At 41.9% G+C, this 24,035-nt stretch overlaps 1 protein-coding gene across 1 annotated transcript in view; it reads left to right on the top strand.

Moving 5' to 3' along the window:
- The window catches only part of IL1RAPL2 (interleukin 1 receptor accessory protein like 2), a 1,165,568-nt gene that overhangs the window by 517,390 nt on the left and 624,143 nt on the right, over positions 1 to 24,035 (top strand). The window contains exon 3 of the mRNA XM_077484766.1: positions 6,030 to 6,303. Within this exon, the coding sequence (XP_077340892.1) occupies positions 6,030 to 6,303 (274 nt within the window). The remainder of the gene's footprint in view (positions 1 to 6,029; positions 6,304 to 24,035) is intronic.

Raw genomic sequence — 24,035 nt, forward strand, 5'->3', positions numbered from 1 at the left:
GCCTACCTTTGCAGTTTAACCACTTCCCTACTGGCACATAGACAAATGACGCTGGCAGAAACACTCCCTCCCTCTGGGCGGGTGTCATATGACGTCTGGCCGTTCTCACAGCTCCTGCGCACCCCGGGGCGCACAGCGTGTCATTCGGGGATGAAGCGTGTCCTTTGGACACAACCTATCCCTGATCAGGGTTAAGAGCCAATGAAATTGACTCTTTACCACGTGACCGGCTGTGTCCAATCATAGCTGGTCACACATGTCAACAAATGGCTGTAGTGCAGTTTCCTCCTCTTTAGTGTGTGAGAAGAAGATCGGGAAGAAAAATGTTTCAGCAATAGATCAATGTGCCCCGATTGCTCCCCAAATAGTACCTGTCACCAGCCCATCAGAGTACCTGTCACCAGCCCATCAAAGTACCCTTCACCAGAATGCCCGAGTACATGTTACCTGCTAATCAAAGTACCTGAGTACCTGTCACCAGTTCATCAGAATACCCAAGTACATGTTACCAGCTCATCAGAGTACCCAAGTACCTGTCACAAGCCCATCAGAGTACCAATCTGAAGCCCATCAGAATACCTGAGTATCTATCTGCAGCCCATGCCTCATATAATAATTGTTGGGGTGTTTGCTTTTCAAAATGGGATCATTTTGTGGGTAATTCATCTGTTCTGGTGCGCCAGGACCTTCACAAGTGTGATAGGTTGTCGGGAAATTCTATGTGTAATTTATGCTCCTAGAACACCTGTCGGTGCTCCCTGCAAGTTGGGCCTCTGTATGTGGTCAGGCTGTGTAAAAGTCTCACACTTGGCATACTTGGGACAAGTAGCAGAATGTATTTTGGGGTGTAATTTTTGCTGTGTACATGCTATGTGTTAGAACAATTGTATAAATTGACAACTTTGTGTAAAAAAATAAAAAATAAAAATGGCGGGCCGCTCTATGTGGCCAGGCTGTGAAAAGTCTCACATATGTGGTATCACCATACTCAGGAGGAGTAGCAGAATGTATTTCAAGGTGTAATTGGAAGAATGCATATGCTGTGTGTGAGAAATAACTTGTTGTTATGACAAGTTTGTGTAAAAAAAAAAATATATATATATATATTTTTTTTTTCTTAATTTCCCCAAGAATTGTAGGAAAAAATTACAACTTCAAAAAACTCACTATGCCTCTTACTAAATATCTTGGACTGACTTTTTTCCAAAAAGAGGTCATTTGGGGGGTATTTGTACTATCCTGACATTTCAGGGGCTTCAGAAATGAGATCACCAGTACATCAGATGTGATCAATTTCTTTTTTATTAGCAAAAAAATAAAAACCCACTGGTGATTAAATACCACCAAAAGAAAGCTCTATTTGTGTGAAAAAATTAGAAAATGTTGTTTTGGTACAGTGTTGCATGACTGAGTAGTTGTCATTCAAAGTGTGAGAGTGCTGAAATCTGAAAATTGGTCTGGGCAGGAAGGAGGTACACATGCTCGTATTGAAGTGGTTAAGGAGGAGCATTTGGGGGCCAGTAAAAACATGTGGTTGAGCCTTCTTATTGCAAGTGTAAATAAGGCCTAAACCTATTGTGGACTTGTTTGGGCAGCAATTTAAAGGGTAACTCCTCTTCCATGGGAAAAAAAATTGCAAATAAATAATAAAGCATATACAGTTGTAACACAAGTCATATTGTAATTGAGTGTGATTAAAAATTACTGTTCCTTTTCAATCTGCAGTTCAGTAATTTTCTGTAAAATGCAATGCATTATGGCTATTTTGAGGTGTTCTCTAGAAAGAATGTGTACAGAACGCCCCCCCTCAGACACATAATTTCCTGCTTGTGTGATTGGCTCACTGATTTTCCCAGACGTTTGCACTATGTCAGATTTCAGGCATCCCCTGCAACAAAAAATACATTTTTGGTGAGATACTCCCAATAGAAAATCATGTCTAAAGGGACGCAGACCCTGCAATTTTCCTCATTAGAGCCCTGCAGGTGCAGCAGCTGATAGATACTTCTGAAACCACTCCCATTAGATTCATTTTGCACATGGACACAGACAAACTGACAGGGATTTCTTCAGAATAAAAAAAGGTAGGAATCTGCAACATAGTTTTTCTTTTTTTTCTCAACAAAAGTGGAGGTACTCTTTAAGGAAGGGTCTACCACAAAAAGCAGTATTAATGGCTCACCTGTCAGAACTTACTTGCTTGTCGGCAACTTTATTTTTCCTACTGTAGTTAAGCAATACAGCTTGGTTACTGGCCCAAAACCAACTTGCACATTGGACAATGTCAAGCAGCAGTACGTGGATGCAGCATATCCCTCTGCCCTTCCCCCCTGTAAGCAGAAGTATAACAGTCATGTGCAGCAATATAAAGCCTAATTGGACATAGATGTTGGTAAATTGTGGTAGTTATATGTAAAATATATATTAAATATGTATTTGTTTGCATGTATACATTACTGGAATAACTGGTGGTTTCTGCCTGGAGCTCAGCTTCAACACTGTTCAGATACTGTAGGCAAGATGTAGGTGACTTTAGATAACTCAAGCTCATTAATTTTAAATTGTTTTTAGAACACTTTTAAATTATAGAACAAACATCAGTACAGTGTAAACCCTAGATGGACTCTTTTTTATTTCCCCAGAGAGGCTTCTAAATTTCACAGTTTGTGGTCTACTTTGTGGTGAACATGTCCTTCTGCCTTTCTTAGTTGAGGAAGTTTTTCACAAAGCATCTAAAATGTGCGCTGTGATGAGCCAGTAATTTCCTAATGGATTAAGTACTTTCTGCCCAGCACTGTTCATTAATTCATTTCTTTAAATTGCTGAATATAAACCATGCAGATCCTCAGGTTATAAAGTGAACTCAAGCCATGAATTGTATTTTATGCTTGCTGACAGCCAACTTGTTAAGCAGTCTCTTCACGATAGGGGGGTTTAATAGTCAGTTGACTTGCCATATGATCTTGATGACCAAGGACACCTCTGGTTTAGATACATTTGTTGTTGCATTAATGTTTATATTTCATCATACATAACATTGTTCTTATTCTGCTACAGTATATGTAAAATAAAGGCAATATTAAAAAAAAAACATAATTGAATGTGATATTAAAGGTTTTTTTTTCACATTTTATGTTTGAGTATGAGCTTTTTGTCAGTCCTGGGCAAACATTTTAACAACTCTGTAATACACAAGTTTAAAATGATGCTGAAATTACCTTATGAATTACCTTATAAATTACCGCGTACACACGACCGGACTTTTGAAGGGACTAGGTCCGATGGTCTTTTTCCGGTCTCCGACGGTCTTTCCGACGGACTTTCGGTGGAGTTACGACAGACTTCCCGAATGAACGGACTTGGCCACACACAATCACACCAAAGTCCGATGGATTCGAATGTGATGATGTACGACCGGACTAGAATAAGGAAATTCATAGTCAGTAGCCAAGCCAGTAGCTGCCCTAGCATCGTTTTTTTTTCCGTCAGACTAGCATACACACAAACGTATTTCTCGGTCCGGCGGAGAAATTTAAAACCTGTTCTATTTCTAAAGTCTGCTGGATTTTTGGCAAGCAAGGGTCCGATGGAGCCCACACAAGATCGAATTGTCCGATGGACTCGTTCCGTTGGACCTTTGCTGTCTAAAAGTCCAGTCATGTGTAGGCGGCATTGAAGTATTTAAACTAGCCATCCACAATTGTGTTGGCACCTTGCAGTACCCATTTCAATCTTTAAAGCACCTTATGTGTCCTTTTGGTACCCCTGGCTCCTAGAACAAGGCTGTACATAGGACATTTACTTTTGACCAAGAGCACATCAAATAGCCTTATTACCTCCTTTTCCTAAACAAACACACAGTTATTTCAATGTTAAATGACAGAGCTTGGGCAGGGGTGGTGACTTAGCACCAGGGAGGGTGACTCAAATAAAATAAGGGCCCCCGTACAGGCTGGACCTAGTGTTTAGGGACACTCCATAAGAACAAGGTGTCTGTCCTTCAGTATTGTGGTTAGGTTGGGTGCTTTTTAGAACGTTCCAGGTTCAGGCTAGCTCTGACCATGACCCATAATCAGTTAAAACACTTTTAGGGCTCATGCACACTGCATCTCAAAGAAGCTCAAAGAAGCTGCTCCAACAGGCTTTTGAGCATTTTTGAGCTCTAATTATTTTCTGCCTGGAAACTCCCCTCCACCTTAGCCAATGTGTCCATGCACACTATGGCTTATTCTTGGGGTTTACAGGCCAATAAGCTTTCAAACAGAAAAAAACCCACCAAACTCACATTTTTGAGAGGAGCTTTCAAGCAGAAAAGACTCACAAGCACCCAAAAACATGTAAAAAAAATCTATTTTTTTAAAAAATTAGCTGAGGGGAGGGTTTGTAAAAAAAAAAAAAGGCTTATGCTCACAGAAGCTTGAAAAAACTCAAAAAGCGTATAAAAAAAACGTAAAAACGTGCAAAAATTAAAAGTGCAAAAGAGAACAAAAAAGCACAAGCTTTCCATGTTCCCTTAAAAAATTATGAACTCTTAGCCCTTGTACACACGGTTGGACATTCCGACGGAAAATGTCCAATCGGACCGTGTTGTCAGATAATCCGACCATGTGTGGGCTACATTGGACTGTTTCCGTGGGGAATATCTGACCGACAAAGTTTTAGAGCTGGGCTATAAAATTTTCCGTCAACATGATCCGATCGGACTTTGTCCGATTGTAGAGAATTCCGATCGGACAAAGTGCCACGCTTGCTCAGATCAAATTCCTAGACCAAAGCTATTGGCTACTGAACGTAGTCCCGTTGTAACCAATGAACGTCATCACGTTCCGAACGATCTGATTTTCCAACAACTTTGTCCGACCGTGTGTATGCAAAACCAGTTTCGGACAAAATCCGTCAGACAAAATCCGACGGATTTTGTTGTCGGAATGTCCGACCGTGTATACAAGGGCTTAAAGTAGGTGTAAACCTAATTACTAAAATCTTATAATCACTAAAATGTCATATACACATGTTAATATAATTTTATAAAGAAATATGCTTAAATTTGCAGCTTTAATTAAAATAATACTTGGTGATCCTAATGTGAAGGTTCTTGTTCAAACATTTCTTGGTATAGGATGACAACACTTTGTTCATGTCTTCCAAATGTGCTCCTTCATTGTCATCCTGCCACACAAACCTCTGATGGAGACATGTGAACATGACTCTTATCTAAAATTTACATGCAGCCAGCACTGGAATGCATGAATGTAGATAGAAAATAGCTGAAAATAGGCTGTAGGAGATCGCCTATAGAGTGTCAACAAAGGATGAAAAACATTTTGAGCAATTTAGAACTCTAAGCAAAACAAATAATTGTCACAGAGTTTTCATCTACTTTAAGACATGTTTACATTAATAAAGCGCTATTAAACTCAAAACCAAAAATGTAATGTTTTTCCCTCTGTTTTTACCTGGTGGTCAGGCCAATAACACACCTCCTGTACTAGATTTCCCCCACACTGATTGAAGGAGCACATGAGGCATCTTTGGACAGCAGCATTGTCAATCTTGGGCAAGGGAAATGTTAGATTTACTAGCAGATTTAGATACACAAACAAATCAATGCCAAACTCTAGTTAACACTTTTTAGTCAGTTACAACAGTTTTTATTTTCAGTTGGGATACAGGTTTTACATGAATAAATAAAAGCTGATCAAGCACTACTGTCCATGGTAAATAGTTTGTCTCCTCTCTCCAACTGCTACATTTTCAGGAGAGCTTGATCTGTTGAAGAACAGCAGACTTACTAACAGGGTCAACAGGTGAAAATAAAGGAAAGAAAGCCTCAAAAAGAAAATGAATGCAGCCATTACAACTAAGTTACAATATAATAAATGTTTGCATTAGAGTTTAATTCCACTTTAAGTGCATAGTCTATTATTTTTTTATCTTTCTACGGCAAGTTTAATCAACATATCAAAAATGACAGACTTGCTTTTGTAACTTTCTTTTTAAAATAAATGTGTCTTCTGCTCTTCTTTCAGCTGACGGCTGCATCGACTGGTCAGTGGATCTCAACACCTACATGTCACTGGCGGGAGAACCTGTCCGGGTAAAATGTGCCCTCTTTTACAGTTATATCAGGACTAACTACACCATGGCTCAAAGTGCAGGACTCAGGCTTATGTGGTATAAAACCAAAGGAGACTTGGAAGAACCTATTTTATTTTCAGTGGCTAGAATGAGCAAAGATGATGACTCGTTGTGGATACATTCAGCTGAAGCACAGGACAGTGGATTCTACACTTGTGTCTTAAGGTGAGAGTTAAGGCTTTTTAGTGTGAGTTACTCACTGATCTAATGTAGCACAACCTTCAAATGAGCCACTGATTGATGATGATAATGAAACCAATAATGATAATGTGCAGGATTCTTTCTCACTAGTGCGGAAGCTGCCAGCACACCAGAGCACCCATTTCATGCACACTGACACAAGAAAGTAGTCTAGGGAAAGTATTTTTTTAGTTATTTATTGCTGTTAACTTAAAAAAATGGGAGAGGGTGCAGGTTTTGGGATTCTCCAGGCTATAAGACTCAAAAGCAAGAAGACACTCTTCTCTGAACTAAGCTTAGTTGGAGACTTTTTTCCCTTCTAGACACTACGGTAAGGCCAGAAACAGGAAATCTCAGATGTCACAGATGATTCAGGTGTAGGTCAACCAGCTCTGCCACAGCTGGGACCTCAAAGGCTGTCAGCTTTAATCAGTAAAAATGGACAGGGGAGGGGGCCATTGGCTCCCACCCAGACTGGTAGAATCCCTACAGCAAGAAAAGACCCATCTGTCCCAGAGCCCACACTATTTATTAGCTTCTCTGGCCACCTGCTGGGCATACCTCCAAGGGATTGGATAGAGATCAATAAATAATCAGGCTACCTATTTGACTCTCCACGTCCTATGTTCTGGAAACATCCAGAAAGCAAGAGCAGGAAATCTGCAGCCTATAAACTCTAGAACAGCCCAAAGCAATTGAAGGCCAATTCACCAATTACAATGAACCAAGAAAAAAACTAAATATACCTACCACCTAGCAGCCTACCTAGGAGTGTCCTACATTAATATAGAGATTGTAACAGATAACATCATACCCGCACATTAATATAATCTAAACATTACATCTGAAGTGTTTTAATTGATACTATTTTTCTTGCTTATGAATTTCTGGATTAGGTCAGTTACCTACTGTTAGGGATGAGCGAACGGTTTGGCTCAAGCATGAGTTTGGGCGGAACATTGGCTGTTGGCCAGTTCGAACACCTGAACCATCTGGGCATTTGGCCGTTTGTTCGCCCGGCCTAATGACCACAATGCACTGCGCCGCTGCACAATGCATTGAAATCCCTGATTGGCTGAAGCAGTGAAAGCTTTGCCCAGTCAGGGCACAGAGCTGTTTCAGATCCATAATTAGATGCTGTCATGATGACTATATCCAATCATGGCTCATTGCTTACTCCCGCCCCACACTATAAAAGTATTCTTTCAATAGCGGCCATTTTTAGTGTGATGTAGGCGTGGAGAGAGATGGAACAGGGCTCTGTTTGATGCTAGTAGACAGTGTACTATAGTGTGCTATTCTGATTTTATTGTCAGTGTAGAATATCAGTTTAGTGTGACTCTAATGATAGTTCAGTCAGTGTGAGTGTAGTGACCACCATTCATCTTTACATTAGTGTGAATCTAGTGATAGTTCTGTCAGTGTGAGTGTAGTGAGTGACCATTCATTTTTACTTTAGTGTTACATTAGTGTGAATCTAGTGATAGTTCAGTCGGTGTGAGTGTAGCGGCCGTTTAAAACAGTATATTTCAGTTAGTTACTGCAAGTTTAACACCATATATTTCAGTGTGTTACCTTCCGTTTAACGCAGTATATTTCAGTGTGTCACTGCAAGTTTAACACCATATATTTCAGTGTGTTATATGCTGTTTAACACAGTATATCTCTGTGCATTAGACCACATTTAACGCAGTACATTTCAGTGTGTTACTGCAAGTTTAACGCCGTATATTTTGGTGCATTACCTGCCATTTAACGGAGTATATTTCTGAGCATTACTGCAAGTTTAACGCAGTATATTTCACTTACATGCCGTTTAACACAGTATATTTCTGTGCGTTAGTGCACGTTTAGCACAGTATATTTCAGTGCGTTACTCCATATATTTCTGTGCATTACTGTAAGTTTAGCGCTGCATATTTCTGTGTGTTGATGATTGAAGAAATTACACTACAATGTAAAGTAGTGAGTGTACAGCTTGTATAACGGTGTAAATTTCTTGTCCCCTTAAATAGCTTTTAAGGGGGAGCAGGGGGATGGAGAAAGGGGAGGTGGGGAGGTTATTTTTGTATTATTATTTTTTCTCTTTTTTAAGAGATAACAGTCACAGAAATTTTTGGAAGAAGGAAGTGGGGATAGAGGGAGAGGAATCCCCACCTTACACATAGTATATATTGAAATTAAGAAAAATAGTCACGGGCAAGAGGAAATAGTAAGGTCAAGATAGGGTTTATAAGGTGACAATATAGGTCATAGGGTGGTAGAAAACCTGTCCCCCCCCCCCCCTCCTTCTCTCTTCCTCTTCATTACGGAGGTATAGCAGGGATCGATCCAGTCGGGTACCCAATGTAAAGCTTTTCTCTTCTAGTTTTTATATGAATTCTGAAAGCATTGAATATTATTATGAATGTTATGTAAAGTGATCTGTAAAAGTATGTATAAGAAAATTTTTAATACTAGTTTGTAAATGTGGAAAATTAAATTAAAAAAAAAAAAAAAAAAAAGCTCAACACACAGCCATTAATGTCTAAACTGCTGGCACCAAAAGTGAGTAGACCCCTAAGTGAAAATGTCCAAATTGGGCCCGAAGTGTCAATATTTTGTTTGGCCACCATTATTTTCCAGCACTGCCTTAATCCTCTTGGGCATGGAGTTCACCAGAGCTTCACAGGTTGCCACTGGAGTCCTCTTCCACTCTTCCATGAAGATCACGGAACTGGTGGATGTTAGAAACCTTGTGCTCCTTCACCTTCCGTTTGAGGATGCCCCACAGATGCTCAATAGGGTTTAGTTCTGGGGACACAATTGGCCAGTGAATTACCTTTACCCTCAGCTTCTTTAGCAAGGCAGTGGTCATCTTGGAGCTGTGTTTGGGGTCGTTATCATGTTGGAATACTGCCCTGCGGCCCAGTCTCTGAAGGGTCTTTGCTTCAGTATGTCACAGTACATGTTGGCATTCATGGTTCCCTCAATAAACTGTAGCTTCCCAATGCCAGCAGCACTCATGCAGTCCCAGATCATGACACTCCCACCACCATGCTTGACTGTAGGCAAGACACACTTGTCTTTGTACTCCTCACCTGATTTCCACCACACACTCTTGACACCATCTTAACCAAATACATTTATCTTGGTCTTATCAGACCACAGGACATGGTTCCAGTAATCTATGTCCTTAGTCTGCTTGTCCTTAGCAAACTGTTTGCATGCTTTCTTGTGCATCTTTAGAAGAGGCTTCCTTCTGGGACGACAGCCATGCAGACCAATTTGATGCAGTGTGCGGCGTATGGTCTGATCACTGAAAGGCTGACCCCCCACCCCTAGAAATAAGACTGGCTTCAAATTTGTCCATCGGACTCGGCTTTTAGCGGACAATCTGTTCATCTGTGTGCTAGTCCGACAGACTAAAACTGACGCTAGGGCAGCTATTGGCTACTAGCTAGGAGCTTCCTTATTCTACGTCATCGCGTTCGAATCTGTCAGACTTTTGGAGTGATCGTGTGTGGCCAAGTCCGTTCTTTTGAAAGTCCGGCGGACCTCAGCTGCAAAGTCCGTTGGATTGTGCGCCAGACCAAGTCCGTCAAAGTCCAGTCGTATGTACGTGGCATTACAGTGCTTGGTGGATTCACTGTGTCCTGTTTTTACTTCCTGTTTTGTACAGGAAGACTCATTGAACTACTTAGAGCACTAAACAGATTTGAAGTAGAACCCCATAACAAAACCAAAAAAAAAATGCTCTGCCTCCCCACCCCAAAGCTCCTTGCCCCCATATTTATGGGGACAAGGGTCTCTTTCCGACAACCCTGGGCAGTGGTTGTGTGGGGGTCTGCGAGCAGAGGGCTTATCGGAATCTGGAAGCCCTCTTTAAAAAGGGGACCCCCAGATCCCAGCCCCCCTAAGTGAATGAGTATGCATCGGTCAATGATTTCACAGGAGCATTGTGCCACCAGGTGATGTCACCAGGTGGCCCAGCTGCTTACATATTAAAGAACTGTCAAAAGATGGAGTAGGCATTTGGTGGTCAGCTTTCATCGTGGGCAGATTTTTTTGGGTTCGGCGGTCTGGCGGGCATCATGATTGACGATGGTTCTAGATCGGACAAAAAAATTGTCAAATACTGCCTCCTGTCTTTAATTTTATTTTTTTTACACTTTTTTGGTGAATGGGTCCTGGTATGGATTGGGTGGACACCCATACCAATTTTTAAAAACATTTTGTATTGCTGGCAATAGTATTGTATTTCCGGCAATTTAAACGTCATTTGTTTTTCTTTATAAATGTCAGTTTTGCTGCAGCAGGTTCTATACACGATACAAATGCTCCACTTTACAGGCAGACTGTATTTAAAGAATTTATCATTTGTATTGCTCTTATCTTTGTTTTTTTAAATATTGCATTGATACATGTCCCCCAGGTCAGTACATGGGCCATCATACCCTTTTTATGACCAATAACTTGCATATAAGCTTTTAAAATGGGGTCTTTTGATTTTTCAAATTCGGGTCCCATAGAATTTAATAGGGTTCGGGTCTGAACTTTTTGCATGTCTGAGAGTTCTGATGCAAACTGAACTGGGGGGTGTCCGGCCCAACCTTACTGTATGTAAAATGTTAAACCCTGAATATGGGTTGCTACAAAAGGTAAGCTTATGCTTTACATGATCCTTTTCCTTTCAAGATGTTATTCATATTGTCCAGAACTCCTCCCATGTTTTTAGTATTTTTATTGGGCTTCTGGAGATAACTTTTGCACAATTTCTCAACTCTGGGTAAGATAGTCCTGTTTTAATAATCATGTTTATTTTAAGCCCAACCTATTTTCTATAGGTTTAAAAAAAAAAAAAAATTAAAAATCTTGGTTACATTTGTGATTTTAGATATGTTTCAAGTGTTGTTACAAAAGGAAGCAAACTTTATCATCTAGTTATGCCCATCCTCAATGAGTAGTGGCCATCTAATATGATTTAATACATTACACTTGTGGTTTACATAAGTGTCTTTAAAATATTCTGCTGGCAGACCATCATAGTTGATGTTTTGACCTGTGTACATTTCAATAATGTTTATACCTTTTTTTTTTTATTTTAAGTTTGGTATCAGGCCACTAAAGAGAGTTTGATTTGCATGGTCTATTGCAGCATGCGGAGGAGCGTGCGTCCATGACCCTGATGACATCATATATGACGAAACATGTCGGATGGAGCTAGGGCGCATGCACATCACCACCCACACCAGTGGGTTGATTTCCATCCTGGAGAGTGATATTCCGGTATCTTCTATACAGCGCAGTTTCATGTCACACCATTTTTAAAAAGGTGCATGTAATATCAGTTCCATCTATGAGTGGAGTTCTGAAGGACTTGCATCACCAAGGTTGATCTATGTCACTGCTCTAAGTATGGAGAGCAAGGTTTTCTAAAGAGCTGCTGGTTCTACTGGTCTAAGGAACCTGGAGAAGTAATGCCAAATGTCTGTAGTATTTGATGCAACAGGTATGGTACGCAGTTGGTATTCGGCTTCGCTTGGAGTTCATGCACCTCACAAGCACTACAGTTAGTCATATTTACCAAGGTGACATCCTCCAGGGAGACACCAAACTTGTCCTTGGTATTATGATGCCACTCTAAGATATGAAGAAGTAATGCTGCTTGATCGTAAACTTCAAAGTTATTGACGGCCCTATTTATATCATGCTTAGTCTTGGGATATCTAAAATTTTGGACAAGTTCCCACCTATGTAATAACTATTTATTGACACCTGAAACAAAGTGTTTTCTGAATAGGTTGGTTGGCTGGCATAGGTAGAGAGATTATATTACCTTCAATTTAGTGATGCTCATTTCGGTTTATTTTGGTACTTAAATCCTGTGTGATGCTGCTTCTGGCAGAGGGAGCTAAGGAGTCATTGATGTTAGTGGTCTAATTTAACTGGAAAGCTCCTAATCCTGCATTGCTGGCTCCTGACTCTTGCCTCTTAGCCCTTGCTCTGATATGTGCTGTCACACCTGAAATATACAGACACCCTTGGGAAGGAAATCAGTATGTCTGATGTTGTCTGACATACACTCTGTAATTGGCGGCCTGCACCAGCTTAAGGTTATGTGCATATGTGAGATTCTCGCTGTTGCCACAGTAATTAACTACCTCAGCAGTATACCCCTCATGTACCAGAGATATTTTTACATTTCTGCAATGGAAAAAAGATGTAAACTAAAAAAAATCTTATTTTCTCCATATTGTTTAAAAAAGTGTTACTGTGAATAAAAAAAAAAAAAAATTACAATGACATTAAAAATATAATCATGGTACAAAGACTTGCAAGTTTTTTACAGTAAAATAATGTGTTTTCATGTTACACATGCATTGTTGTCTGTTTGCCTTTAACAATTTTTTCCCTGTATTACTCGGTTAGCTAGGGGATGCTCTATGTAGTTAGTCCCACCCTTCTTCTTCATGTTTTAACCTCCATTCATCACATGTACTGTGTTCTGCTGGAGCTAGACAAACTATGATCTGATATACAAGTCACTCATTCATTCATTCATATGTTTTGCCCTTTCTGATGTGTATCTGTTATGCTCTGCACAAGTTTTTGGATTAAAGCTTTCTATGAAATGCAAGATGTCATTTGGATCGAGTCACTGTCTGCCAAGCTACTGAGACTGTAAGTTTAGCCATCTCACCACAACTGTATCAGTTATAGAGATCTCATTTTCAGTGTAAAAGTGTGGAGCAGAAGTCAAGAAATGTTTTAGCTCCAGTCAAAAAATCATATAGCTCCAGTCAATAATCTTTTTTAGCTCTGGAATATACTGTGAGATGTGAATTGGACTCTGGATGGACAGTGCAGCTATTGCCATACATGTCTGTACATACCTGCAAGCTAATAACCACTTGACCTCTGCAAGGTTTTACCCCCTTCCTGACTAGAGCATTTTTTGCTGTTTGGCACTCAGCTATTTTAACTGGTAATTGCATGGTCATGCAATGCTGTATCCAAATAAAGTTTATGTTTTTTTTTCCACAGAAATAGAACTTTCTTTTGGTGCTATTTGATCCCCAATGTGATTTTTATTTTTTGCGATCTAAACGATAAGATATCCAATAAACTCAAATTTTGTCATACATTTAGGCCAAAATGTATTCAGCTACATGTTTTTGGTTAAAAAAAAAATCACAATAAGTGTATATTGATTGGTTTGCGCAAACGTATAGCTCTCTACAAACTACTCTACAAACCAGTATCATGTCTGCAGTCTCTGACCATCTCCTGTATCGTGTCTGGAGACTTTGACCATCTCCTATATCGTATCTGGAGACTCTGACCATCTCCTGTATCGTGTCTGGAGACTCTGACCATCTCCTGTATTGTGTCTGGAGACTCTGACCATCTCCTGTATCGTGTCTGCAGTCTCTGACCATCTCCTGTATCGTGTCTGCAGTCTCTGACCACCATCTCCTGTAGTAGGACTGCAGTCTCTGACCATCTTCTGTAGTAGGTCTGCAGTCTCTGACTATCTCCTGTAGTAGGTCTGCAGTCTATGACCATCTCCAATAGTAGGTCTGCAATTGCTGACCATCTCCTGTAGCATATCTGCAGTCTCTGACCATCTAATGTATCATGTCTGCATTCTCTGACCCTCTCTTGTAAAATGTCTGCAGTCTCTGACCCTCTCCTCTAGTATGTCTTCAGTCTCTGACCATCTTGAGATCTGTACTATGTCTGCATTCTCTAACCATCTCCTGTAGTATATCTGCAGTCTCTGACCCTTTCCTGTATTAGGTCTGCAGTCTCTGACCATCTCCAGTATCATGTCTGCAATATCGACCCTCTCTTGTATCATGTCTGCAGTCTCTGACCATCTCCTGCATCATATCTGCAGTCTCTGACCATCTCCTGTATCATGTCTGCATTATCTTACCCTCTCTTGTATCATGTCTGCATTATCTTACCCTCTCTGGTATCATGTCTGCATTATCTTACCCTCTCTTGTATCATGTCTGCATTCTCTGACCCTCTCTTGTATCATGAATGCATTCTCTGACCCTCTCTTGTAGAGTGTCTGCAGTCTCTGACCATCTCCTGTAGTGTGTCTGCAGTCTCTGACCCTCTCCTGTAGTATTTTGGGGGGAGCCTGGAGCTCCTCGTTAAGTCGTCTGCTGTATTTAGACTTTGCTACATGTGAGGAGTGTTGTCTTCTTTTTTTTTTTTTAAAGAGGAACTTTATTGGCATGCATTAAAAAGAGGATTAATTCCAGAGATAAAACGATAATTCTTCTGCTCTACAAGACTCTGGTCCAGCTGCACCTAGAGTATGCTGTCCAGTTCTGGGCACCAGTCCTCAGGAAGGATGTACTGGAAATGTAGCACAAGAAGGGTAAAAAGAAGAGTACAAAGAAGGGCAAATATGCTAATAAAGGGTCTGGAGGATATTAGTTATGAGGAAACGTTGCGAGCACTGAACTTATTCTCTCTGGAGAAAGGACGCTAGAGCGGGCATATGATTACAATATACCAATACCATACTGCTGACCCCACAATAGAGATAAAACTTTTCTGCGGAAGGGGTTTTAACAAGACGCGTGGTCACTTAATAAAATTTGAAGAAAAGAGGTCTAACCTTAAACTACATAGAGAGTTCTTTACTGTAAGAGCAAGGATGTGGATTTCCCTTCCACAGGTGGTGGTCTCAGCAGGGGCATCACTAGTTTCAAGAAACTATTAGATAATCACCTGAGCGACTGCATCATACAGGGATATACAATGTAATACTGACATATAATCACACGCATAGGTTGGACTTGATGTCTAGTGATGGCCGAACGGTTCGCCCGGCGGTCGTTTCGCGGCGAATTTCGGTCGTTCGCGGTCCGCTCGTTCGCTCGCCTTTTGCCGTCGTTCGCCCCGGCGGACTTACGTGTTTAATGTGTAAAAGAACTTTGACCTATGATGACACGTCTATCATGGGTCACAGGACAGCCAATTGAGACATGACAGCACATGGACATTCCCCCTAACCTATAAATACACCCGATCCGGTGGCCATTTTACATTCTTATCTGTCACTATAGGGAAAGGTTGCTGTGTGGAGTAGGGACAGATAAAACGCTAGCTATTTGGTACACAAAAGTTCTTTTCAGGACTGGTATAGGTGTTAGGTGTATATAGGTTTGCTGTGCTACTGATTCTTGCAGCAGCCTGAGTGTCTTTTGTCAGTTTAGAGAAAGGGAAAGGACGGTGTGTGCTACAGGGACAGCCAGATTAGTCGTCATCATCATCATCATCATCATCATCATTAGCTGTTACTATCAGGTCCACAAAAGAGCTATTCCAGTAACCACTAATCGTTCCAGTCTACTCTTTTTTGCCACTTTGTATAGGGACAGGAAGGAAGCAGTGTTGTCAGGCAGCGAGGGTCAGTTTAAAGACTTGCTGTTACTATTAGTTCCACAAAGGTTCTTTTCAGGACTGGTATCAGTGGTACGGTAATAGGCTTGTACACGTATAATATTCTTTCTTCCAAATATAGAAAGAATATTATACTTGACTGCTGCCCTTCTGCTGCAGTCTGCTAAACATTCACAACTCACTTGTTCCACAAAGCTCTTTATCAGGACTGGTAACCTGGTCTGTGTAGGGTGCTACAGTACATAGGGTTGAGTGCGGTACAGTCTGCTGTTCTGTAAGGACCGCTATCGGTCCACAATAGATAGGGTTGAGGTGCACCACTGCTGACCGCTGCCCTATACTGCAGCAGTCCTTCATTGGTATAGGGACTGAAGAACAGTCTGCTAATCACTAACACACAACCTTCTTGGTCCACAAAAGTTCCTATAAGGACTGGTAACTTGGTCTAGGGTGCTACAGTACATAGGGTTGAGTGCGGTACAGTCTGCTGTTCTGTAAGGACCGCTATCGTCCCACAATAGATAGGGTTGAGGTGCACCACTGCTGACCGCTGCCCTATACTGCAGCAGTCCTTCATTGGTATAGGGACTGACGTACAGTCTGCTAATCACTAACACACAACCTGCTTGGTCCACAAAAGTTCTTATAAGGACTGGTAACTTGGTCTAGGGTGCCACAGTACATAGGGTTGAGTGCGGTACAGTCTGCTGTTCTGTAAGGACCGCTATCGGCCCACAATAGATAGGGTTGAGGTGCACCACTGCTGACCGCTGCCCTATACTGCAGCAGTCCTTCATTGGTATAGGGACTGAAGTACAGTCTGCTAATCACTAACACACAACCTGCTTGGTCCACAAAAGTTCCTATAAGGACTGGTAACTTGGTCTAGGGTGCTACAGTACATAGGGTTCACACCATCCCTGTGCTGTGCTGAGTTTCTCCTGGGCCTGCTTACTATGAGGGGATCACACCATCCCTGTGCTGTGCTGACTTCCTCCTGGGGGTTCTTATTATGAGGGGATCACACCATCCCTGTGCTGTGCTGAGTTTCTCCTGGGCCTGCTTACTATGAGGGGATCACACCATCCCTGTGCTGTGCTGACTTCCTCCTGGGGGTTCTTATTATGAGGGGATCACACCATCCCTGTGCTGTGCTGACTTCCTCCTGGGGCTGCTTACGGTGCTGCTGTCAGTGCTGTATATCACGGTGCTGGTGTGAGTGCTTAATGTCACGGTGCTGCTGTCAGTGCTGTATATCACGGTGCTGATGTCAGTGCTTAATGTCACGCTTCTGATGTCAGTACTCTCTATCACGGTGCTGCTGTCAGTGCTGTATATCACTGTGCTGATGTCAGTGCTGTATGTCACGCTTCTGATGTCAGTGCCCTCTATCACGGTGCTGCTGTCAGTGCTGTATATCACGGTGCTGATGTCAGTGCTTAATGTCACGCTTCTGATGTCAGTACTCTCTATCACGGTGTTGCTGTCAATTCTGTATATCACGGTGCTGATGTCAGTGCTTAATGTCACGCTTCTGATGTCAGTACTCTCTATCACGGTGTTGCTGTCAATGCTGTATGTCACGGTGCTGGTGTTAATGCTTAATGTCACGCTTCTGATGTCAGTACTCTCTATCACGGTGCTGCTGTCAGTGCTGTATATCACTGTGCTGATGTCAGTGCTGTATGTCACGCTTCTGATGCCAGTGCCCTCTATCACGGTGCTGCTGTCAGTGCTGTATGTCACGGTGCTGATGTCAGTGCTGTATGTCACGCTTCTGATGTCAGTACTCTCTATCACGGTGCTGCTGTCAGTGCTGTATATCACTGTGCTGATGTCAGTGCTGTATGTCACGCTTCTGATGTCAGTGCCCTCTATCACGGTGCTGCTGTCAGTGCTGTATATCACGGTGCTGATGTCAGTGCTTAATGTCACGCTTCTGATGTCAGTACTCTCTATCACGGTGTTGCTGTCAATGCTGTATATCACGGTGCTGATGTCAGTGCTTAATGTCACGCTTCTGATGTCAGTACTCTCTATCACGGTGTTGCTGTCAATGCTGTATGTCACAGTGCTGGTGTTAATGCTTAATGTCACGCTTCTGATGTCAGTACTCTCTATCACGGTGCTGCTGTCAGTGCTGTATATCACGGTGCTGATGTCAGTGCTGTATGTCACGCTTCTGATGTCAGTGCCCTCTATCACGGTGCTGCTGTCAGTGCTGTATATCACGGTGCTGATGTCAATGCTTAATGTCACGCTTCTGATGTCAGTACTCTCTATCACGGTGTTGCTGTCAATGCTGTATGTCACGGTGCTGGTGTTAATGCTTAATGTCACGCTTCTGATGTCAGTACTCTCTATCACGGTGCTGCTGTCAGTGCTGTATATCACGGTGCTGATGTCAGTGCTGTATGTCACGCTTCTGATGTCAGTGCCCTCTATCACGGTGCTGTTTGTCAGATGCCTCTATCACGGTGCATGTGTCATTGCTGTATGTCACGCTTCTGATGTCAGTGCTCTCTATCACGGTGCTGCTGTCAGTGCTGTATATCACGGTGCTGATGTCAGTGCTGTATGTCACGCTGCTGATGTCAGTGCTCTCTATCACGGTGCTGCTGTCAGTGCTGTATATCACGGTGCTGATGTCAGTGCTGTATGTCACGCTTCTGATGTCAGTGCCCTCTATCATGGTGCTGTTGTCAGATGCCTCTATCACGCTGCATGTGTCATTGCTGTATGTCACGCTGCTGGTGATCATCTCCTGCACCCTCTTCTTTGCCTACCCTGGTCCCTGACCTTCCCTCTCCTCCATTGCCTTCATGCGCTCCATAGTCCTGAATTGTCAGAACAATTTCCCATATAAAAAAAGAATGCTTGTAGTTATCGATCCCAAATTCACCTCATACATGTATTATGTCATTGGCCATGTGGTGGGACTATGTTTTCCCTGCTAATAATTACCTAGTGGCTGCAAATTCGACCTAAAGGTTTGAAATGTTCGCCTCCCATTGAAGTCAATGGGGCCCGCGGCGAACGTTCGGTTTCGCGAACGGTTGGCCTCGTTCGCGGTCCGCGTCCGCGAAACGTCCCGTCGGAGGTTCGGGCCATCACTATTGATGTCTTTTTTTTTACCTCATCTACAATGTAACTATGCAACTGCAGTCTGCTCACATTATGTATTAAAAACATCTTTGCCATTCTGAAGCTTTCCTCCAACCACTTTACATATTATTTTTTATATACTGTGATTCTGTACTTGCCATATATGCTGCAGAAATCTCCCTCCACTGAGTCTGGCTGCAACCATTTTAACTGTGGACAGCTGAAGCTGCTGCCTGTTCACTTTCTGTATTTACACAGACACACAGAGGCACAACTCCTGCTCTGCAGCTCTCATTGGCCCTCTTATGACTTACCCCCCCCCCCCCTCTTCCTGGCAAACTCTCATGAGAGTGAGAGCGCTATACATGATGTCATAAGCCTAGGCTTTTTACCAGACAAGAAACAGGAAGCGGGCTTTATAAGGTATTTACTGGCAGAAAATAAATGTTTTACTATCCAAAGTTAAAACAAAAAGGGCAGAAGATTTAATAGATGGAAAGTTGAAAAAAATGACTGAAGATCCGCTTTAAGAACAGAAAAAATTAAAAAATTGAGTTCTTCTGACTGCTTGAATTTTTTTGATGAAAACCATGGTCAGTAATCGTGACGCATCATGGAATCGAAACGTTGACATGATCGTAATTGAATTGAATCGTGAGACCAGTGAAGTAGTGGGATATACTTACTGTAGAGATACGAGAGGCTAGAATTTTTGCAAAAGGCTTGAGGTCTGTATTTAGAAGCGAAAAGTGAGCAGGAATGTCATGTGGTTTGCTAGGATTTGGTATAGTAATTATATGTGCTTCAAGGGATTCCTTGGGGATATCCCCTGATACCAATATTCAGTTCAATGAAATGTGTAGGTGTGGGGTGAGGAAAGTGGTGAACATTTTAAGGTAATCGTTACAGTAGCCATCTGGTCGAGGTGCTTTGTGGAGGGGAAGTGCGTGTATCTCTTTCAAGAGTTCAATGTCAGAGATGGGCGAGTTGAGTTCCTCCAGTTGTTTCATGGAGAGAGAGTGGGGAGAAGGGAGTTGGATCATATCTAGAAATCAAGTTATCTGAGCAGGATCAGGGGAAGGTTCAGTGGGGGGAGGCGTTCAAGTTATATAGTTGGGTATGAAATTTGCTGAAGAGTTGGCTATGTGTATTGGGTTACAGACTCCTGTCCTTTGCTGTATTCATAAAAGGGATTTGGATAATGCTGCTTTTCATCTGTATTTGTTTAGCTAGCAAGGCACCTGGTTTACTTCCATGTGCATAAAATGTCATACGGAGGCATTTAATGTAGTGATTCAATGAAGCGTGCAAGTAGGTATGGAGCTCTTCTCTAAGTTTATACAGATGCGCCACATCGTTAGGAGAGGCCTTGTTGGTCTGCTCAAGCTTACGGATCCCATCTAGAAACTCATTCATTTTCTGCGATTGTTCTCATTTCACTTGGGCTCCTAACTTCATGACGATACCCCTCATATATGACTTATGTGCATTCCACATTAGACAGTCATTATTAATAGAGCCAGTATTAAGTTAAAAAAACAAGATTAATTCCAGATTGATATTTTCCTGATGCTCTGGATGGGTGAGAAGTGATGTATTCATATGCCAGGGGGTGTGCTGTTTTGTGTCCGATTTTAATGTTATGAGATGGTAAGCCCATGTACACACAGTCGGAGATTTTTCCAACCAAATCCGTCGGATTTTGCCCGTCGGATTTAGTCCGAAACTGTTGCATACACACACGGTCGGGCCAAGTTGGCGAAAAATCCGATCTTTCAGAACGTGATGACGTAATTTCGTTACGACGGGACTACATTCAGGCTAGTAGCCAATAGCTTTGATGTAGGAATTTGATCTGAGCATGCGTGGCACTTGGTCCGATCAAAATGCTCTACACATGATCGGATTAGGTCCGTCCGGCCCAGTTGGTCGGGAAATATTTCCAACATGTTGGAAAATTGGGTCGGACGGCGATTCGGACGGAATCAGTCCGATGCATACCACACACAGTTGGATTATCTGACGACACGGTCCGATAAGACTCATTCCGACAGATTCTCCGACCGTGTGTACAAGGGCTAAGAGGGGCATGGTCTGACCCAGTTAGTAAGCCAATGTTAGCCTGAAAGATGGATTAAATTAGGGATTTATGCCTTAGGACAAGATCTGTGGTCTATTATGTTGCCAAAGTCCCCACAAAGAATTATCCGTTCTTTGGGATAGGAAGAGAGTTTGTTCAATATATTTTAGAATTGCTTCTGTTGCCAGTTTGGTGAGTAAATGTTGGCTATAAGCAAATTTAAATTGTTAAATAGAATAGGGCATCCAGAATAAGGTATCTATGAAGAGGATCAGCTTCCACGTGTTAGAGCTGAAATGAGTTAGTTACATACCGCCATCATGACTCTCTTGGTTTTATTGGTGGTGTTTCCAAAGAAAATGCGTGGGAATAGTCAGTGGTAGCATGAAGGAGCATTGTCTTGCTTAAAATGGGTCTCCTGTGCACTTGAAATGTCAGATTTCTGTAATAGGGCTTCTTTCCATAGGTTCAAATGTTTAAAAAGGCTATTAAGCACTTTTGTATTTATTGTGGTTATGCGTAATGCCATTAATGTTTGACCCTGGTGATGGTAGTAGGAGCCATAGGGAGATCACTACCAGAGGAAAATATCCTTGTCAGAGGGGAAAGAAAGAGAAAAGTAAAGAGTGATACCCAGATAATGAGAGAGAGTAGTATAAACAATAACAAGTAATCGCTTAACAAACAGGTAACTATGTGACATTGTATATATTGGTGTGTGCTTAGCACACTCCGTGCCAGGGGTGTGCACGCAAACAAAAATGCCAAAGAGAAAGTTTCCAAGGAAAAAATATGAGATCCACTGCTTGAGTGCAGAAGTGAAAAAGATGAATGTGAATAACAAAGGAGAACCAGCAGGCCTGTCATGAGGAAGGGAACTCTGGCAGGGAGAGACAAGAGAGCTATTGGAATATCCACTTCTGGTGTCCTTAAGTAATTCAGGCTTTGGAAGGTGGTTCATTCCACAGAGGATTCGGTGGGGATGAAGGTGTTTGACCCCAGTTGTGTAGCTGCTTATAGCTATATTTGGGGAAGATACAGTAATTTTCTGGTTTTGGTACGTGACTATGAGTTTAGTCCTAAAGCCCCAGAGGCATTTGTTGTTGTGGTCACGCAGTGTTGTGGTGATGGGTGAAAACTCCTTTCTTCTTTGGGAGATTACTGCAGACAGATCTTGATATAAGGCAACTCCCATGTAGGGTGAGGGTAAAGAGCAGTTGAAGCTGGTAGCTCTGAGGAGCTTCTCCTTAATATGGTAAAAATAAATCCTGACAAGGATGTCCCTAGGGACTGTATCAGGTAGGTAGGTAGGCTTTGAGATCCTGGGAGCTCTGTCCATAAGATCTCTCAGAGTAAGGTCAGGAATAAGCTTATTTTTTATTTTTTTTTGCAGAGGGTGCTTTAGAAGGAGAATGTGCATGAGAATTAGCCATTCTCCTACTTCAGTCTGCGGTTGTGGAGGGAGAGCGGTCTGCTGCAGCATCCTCCTTTTTGGAGAGCAGCTCCTGGTCCGATGCCTGTAGTGGTGGAGGAAAGCAGTGTGTCTCCTCGGTGGTGTGGCCAGGGGGTCCTGTTTTTCTTGTGGGACATAGCCAGCCTGGGTCCCCGGTATCCTTACCTCCCTCGTGGAGGTGTTCTTGAGAAGCTGGATCGCTGCAGGCCACTATTATCACCTGTGGCTGTGGAGCTGCTCCAGGTTAAGCACCCATTGCAGTCAGCGGCTAAGACATGCCGTAGAATATTTTATTTTTGTCACAAGTTTTTGAAAAATTACAATATATAATATATATGTGTATATATATATATATATATATATATATATATATATATATATATATATATTATATTACACAAAGCTGTCATTTAAATTATATATTGCTCACACATGCCATATGTATATGTGGTATTACATCCCAAAAGACATTCTGCTGCTTCTCCTAAGTATTGGCAAAAACTAATCACGGCCCTCAGGATTTCAAATGGCATAAATTGTTTATTTCACTTCCTCACTACCTATCATGTTTTTAGAGGCCCTGAAATGCCAAACCCCCCAAATGACCCAATTTCAGAAAGTAGAAACTGGCATTTGTTTTCATGGGATCAGTTGTGATTGGACACAGCTGATCACATGGTAAAGAACCAACGTCGTTGGCTCTTTATCCTGATCAGTAATTTACTGTATCTGAGGGACATGACACTATTGATTGCTGCGTGCCCCCTGGGTTGTGCATTAGCGGTGTGACTGGGAGGACATCATATGCCATCCTCCCGGGAGGAAGAGTCCAGCCTGGCTATCAATCTGCTATAGGCCAGGCGGGAAAAAAGATAATTGACTCTTTTGGGCCATTGGATTGTACTAATGAATACCCGTTAGACAGCCAGAGTTTAGATTTTAAGCATAGGCCCGCTTTATGTGATTTCACAAATGTATTTCTAAATGCTACATCATGATCTATTGTATGCTAGTATGATTGTTTGTATTGGTTTCTTTCCTGTCTACACAGAAAATAGACAACAACAATGTATATGGGCCAATATTGATGACATTTAACCAGGTGGGCTACATTTTTTGTAATGGGGTCATCAATGGAAGTCTACATACAGCATTTCTAGACTACATATCTCAGTACAGGTTTTCTTTAACACAGATGGAGTATCATTGTGTGCGACAAAGTTTAGGTCTGCATTTATGCCCTTTACATAACATCCCCAAATGGCATGCAGCTGCTGTAGTAAATTGAGCAGATATAGGCAAGTAACTCCCTGTAAGTAGTGCTTTAGCACATAATCAGAAGTTGATTGTGCTTCTCGCTCGGGTGTTATTATATGTGGAAAATGCATGTGTTTCGTAATGGACTTTATCAGACCACTGATGCTTGGGCTAACCCTCAACTCAAGCATATGAAAACATAAAAAATAAAGAGCTCTTGTGCTTTATAATACAAATCTGCCCATTTTCATCATATGAAAATAAGAGACTAGCGCAGCGTTTTATAAATAATAATCCTCCTCTAATGTAAGCCTTTACCCTTGTAGCCACAACATAAGCCCAGATTTAACATAACTGTTCTACGGAGATGTGAGCAAGTCAGTCACAGATCAATCTCTGGGAAAGATTTCTTAA

Source organism: Lithobates pipiens, unplaced genomic scaffold (assembly GCF_037356315.1).
Source record: "Lithobates pipiens isolate NorthernLeopardFrog02 unplaced genomic scaffold, aLitPip1_a1.2 Scaffold_1, whole genome shotgun sequence".
Taxonomy (NCBI): Eukaryota; Metazoa; Chordata; class Amphibia; order Anura; family Ranidae; genus Lithobates; species Lithobates pipiens.